Raw genomic sequence first — 4,274 nt, forward strand, 5'->3', positions numbered from 1 at the left:
ATTTATCAATAGTATGAAATAAAATCATTTTTTGTTCTATGCATGCTAAATTCACTTATGTGTAAAATTTTTTATTTTGATTTAAATAGGGAATAATCTATAGTTAAAATGTCTTATTTAAAATTATTTAGTTAATTTTAAAATTTCTGTATGTATGGAGTTTTCCTCAAATAAATTCATGTTTAAATCTCTTCCTCCATGACAATTACTTATATTCCGTCGATTCATGCTTCCATCTACTTCTTCTTGTCTTTCTTTTACGTACAGTCTACCATTCCATCGTCAATTGCGCTCTTTGATACATGTCCTTTAATCTTGTTTCTTCGATGACTTCTATAATATTTTTGTTTTCATTTTCATCTTTTCTTTTTATTTCGTTGCGTAATAATTTAACCTTTAAATATGATGCTTAATTTAGTTTCATTATTTTTTTTAAAAAGTTTAGGTTAAAAAATAATTAATTATCCAGAGATATACAAATAAATCAAATAATAGCTAATCTAGATCGTGAAATTGGCAACAAAAAGGCAAGTCTTATTATTGCAATATGTTTCGAAATAATTCGCCCATTAGAAAATAATGAGAGCCTAATAATAATTTAAAGTTGAGCATAAATGAATTTTTTGTGGCAATAAATAAACCATTGGCAAAATAAAATACGTTGTCCTTCAAAAATTGGGTCATTGCAAAGATTAGCAAGGGGTTAGTAATCGGCAATTCACGCCTAACACAACCGTGTCCCGGGCCTCACTCAGCCTGCTTCGCCCCTTTTCGCTCCGCCGTGTTGCAGTGCAATATTGCAAATATTATAAAATTTCAAAAATCCTTTAATTTTAATTAATGTTTAATAGTACTATATGGCAATGTTATTTCAGGATAATTTACATCCACCTGATAAGCAGACTTGTTCCTTCATAAAAAATTTAAATTATTTTCAAAACCCATATATAATTTAGATTACTTTTATTTATAAAAGCTTATATCAATATGAATAAATAATTATTTGAAATAATTTATTTTTTATTTTTAATGTTTATGATTACATAATTTAAGGTTAGAAGTACCAGAGATTAAACTAATCCGTACTTTCCACTTGCTTTGTTGCAGATCAGCTAGGGCATGGGGCCGCCGTGACCAGCTGCAGCCTTGGAGCCCCCCGGCCCCCAACATCATCACCCTTGAAGGAAGATGAAATTTACAGGAGACTCTGAGATCCTCGGGCTCCCTGTCGACACTCTCATGAATCCGTGGAGTAGCCAAGAGCACATGCTCATTGATGGAAATTCGCAAAAACTGATGCTAGGAGAAGAGGATGACTCCAACTCAAAGTCGGGGATGGACGACCTCGACCTACTGCTAACCTCGACACAGTCATCCGAACCTAACAACAACAATCTGGCAGAGCTGAAGCCACTGCCTCCTTTCACGGGCTACACCGGCCACTTGAGTATCAACGGCATTTCAGGCCACCATTATCACACGATCGCTAGCGCTCCCAGTCCTCCGAGAGTGGAAGCAAACAACAATTCGTCCGAGGCGACGAACCAAAACACGATTTACTACACGACAGATCAAGTAGTCAGTTCGTCCACGATGGACTGCACGTTGGAGAACATCAAGACGGAAGCTGTAGACTATAATAGTCTCCTTGCTCCAGATATTGAAGATATCGCGGCCATCATTGGCTCTGCGATCGCAGACACGACAGTTCCAGGCTCGAACGCTGCCAACAGCAACGCGAGCAACGGAGAAACCTCTAGGGACAGCTGGATAGACATCGATGCATGGATCGACACAGCTTGCAGCCAGAGTACGGGCAATGGGAAGGCCATCATCTCGGCCGAGAGCCTGCAGGAGTTCGTGGCCAACTCAGCCTTCGGCGTGGCCTCCCCGCCCCTCAGTTACGGTGGGATCCAGGTGAAGAGGGAACCCGCGTCCTCCTACATGCCGCTGCTTCAGAGCCGGCTCCAGAACGGACCTCCTAAGGGCGAGATATCTTACGGCCTCGTCTCCGAGTGCCCATCTCCTTCCTCGTCCACCCCCTACCTCGCGCACTCGCCCCCCGGGCATGTGGTCAGCACCTCTGACCTCGTTAGGTACACCCCCGTCCACAGTTCCCGTCCTTCACCAGAGCTGCAGGTCTCCTTTCCTCATACTACCACCCCAGGGAAGAAGAGTAAAGCCAAGTCCAAATCTAAATCTGCAGCAGCAACCAGCACAGTCCTCTACTCAGAGCCCGGCCTAGGAAAGGAGAAACCAGTCCACAGGTGTACCATCTGTAACAGGGGCTTCCTCAACAAGTCGAACATCAAGGTGCACCTCCGCACACACACGGGGGAGAAGCCGTTCAGGTGTGAAGTCTGCGGGAAAGCCTTCAGGCAAAAGGCTCATCTCATTAAACATGCACAGATACATAAAAGAATAGGCAGGGACTGACATTGGATATTGCAGTGTTTATATGTACATAAAGAAATACTATTTATGAGAGATCTCTATCCAAAAATACTATGTGAGAAATTACATCACCGCACTCCTCAATTTTTAAAGATGCTGACTCGACTGAATTATTTATTGGACTAAAACGGGTTTATTTTATTATTATTTTTATTTATTTTTTTTAATTGCTATTACAAGTTAACCAAAATGACGAGTGTGGAACAACGAAATTCTTACTAAACGACAACCTACTTAAACATCGCTAAATTGTGATAATATTGTGTTGTGACCAAATATAACTGCAATGATATATTTTATAAATATTAGTAATTGTTAATATTAAGTAGAAGATTGTGCAAGGTCCTCAGGGGTACATTATACTGAAATTGGACGTGTCTAAATTTGTTTATTGTTATTATAACATATCTATTATCAATATTTTGTGAAGGGTTAAGCAGGGAAAAAATAATATGATTCCAAAGATTTTGATTTGAAATTGATAGTTCTGCTTGACTTTGCAACGGGCGATGGATTGCTGCCTCACCAAATATTTTGTAAATATGTGTTGATTTTTGTATCATTTCATGTTTAATGTTTATTTTTTCAATTTTCGTACAATTTTTAATTTATATTTCTTATAGATGTATAGAGTTATATAAATAAATATAAATATTATATATAAATAACATAAGGGTTATTAATGCCCATTTTATTTGTTGTACATTTACTCAGCTGAAAGGTGAGCTGTCTGTATACATGTATACAGTTTGCATGTAATTTGTATCTACAAATATCCAAGTATTTAAATTGATTTTAAAAAAAAATGTACAAATAGAAAATGTGGTTGTATGAATGTATTTATAGCTATTTCATTAAATTAACTTTATTTAGGGGTACATATAAGGTAAATTTAAAATTTTATTCTGTCCTTTTTTTTATTTTTCTATCTCAAATTAACGTTGACGGCTTCTGATCCTGGCTGATAATTATTAAATGTAATAGGCTGTGGAGCATCCTTCCAAGGTGCGAATGTGTACTTTTATATATAGATATAAATATATTTTTTGTAAAGATAAATAAATAAAACAGTCTGTTTTGGTATAAATATTTTTACAAATTTATTATTCAACAATAGGAGAGTATGGAAGATAAAAGACAACAATATACTTTGTTTTCTTGTGTTATTTTGTTAATTGTTAATATAAAAATATGTGAATAAATTATTCATAGTCAACACTCTCTAATTATTATGTTTAATTTAACCCCACCAACATCTTTTTTTTTCATCACCAAACATTTATGGAAATTTGCCTGAGCTAAGATTGAAGTAAATTTGTTGATCTATTGTCTGTCAAGTAATAATTTTTTTAATGGTAACACATTAAAGAATATAAATTAATATTTTCATTGAAATCCATATACACTTGTTTATATACTGATGATTTTTTCTATAATTTATTTTCAACGGAATTCGACATTATATGCCTCGCAAATACTGAGAAAGAGAGAGTATCATTTTAAATTAAAAAATCTAAAAATACGGCTACATATAAATTTAAATAAGAGGCTGTAAATAAAGTTAAATAGAAAAATATATAAATTTTCTAACCTAAAAATCATTAAACACACTTGAAAAAAAATTTCCCAATCATTGAAAACTATTTTTGAGTTTGGTTTCAGCGCCATACATGAAAAATTTTGATTTTGACTTTTTACACATATTACATTAGACATGGCCTGACGTTGATTACAACGAATCAACCTTATCTATTATGAGCTACATACTACACATTACATATCGATGGCCTACTTCACAGTTGTGTTCTAAAAATATTTCG

General features: G+C 35.2%; 1 protein-coding gene across 1 annotated transcript in view; it reads left to right on the forward strand.

Annotated features, from left to right (window-relative positions):
• The window catches only part of ich (zinc finger protein ichor), a gene marked incomplete at its 5' end in the record, with an annotated part of 69,177 nt that extends 65,553 nt beyond the window's left edge, over positions 1 to 3,624 (forward strand). Inside the window, 1 exon segment of the mRNA XM_067046629.1 lies at positions 1,108 to 3,624. Coding sequence (XP_066902730.1) covers positions 1,189 to 2,436 — 1,248 coding nt within the window. The 3' untranslated portion in view covers positions 2,437 to 3,624.
• Between the last annotated feature and the right edge of the window lie 650 nt (positions 3,625 to 4,274).

The sequence above is a fragment of the Halyomorpha halys genome, unplaced genomic scaffold (assembly GCF_000696795.3).
Source record: "Halyomorpha halys isolate HHAL.00 unplaced genomic scaffold, Hhal_1.1 Scaffold512.1, whole genome shotgun sequence".
Taxonomy (NCBI): Eukaryota; Metazoa; Arthropoda; class Insecta; order Hemiptera; family Pentatomidae; genus Halyomorpha; species Halyomorpha halys.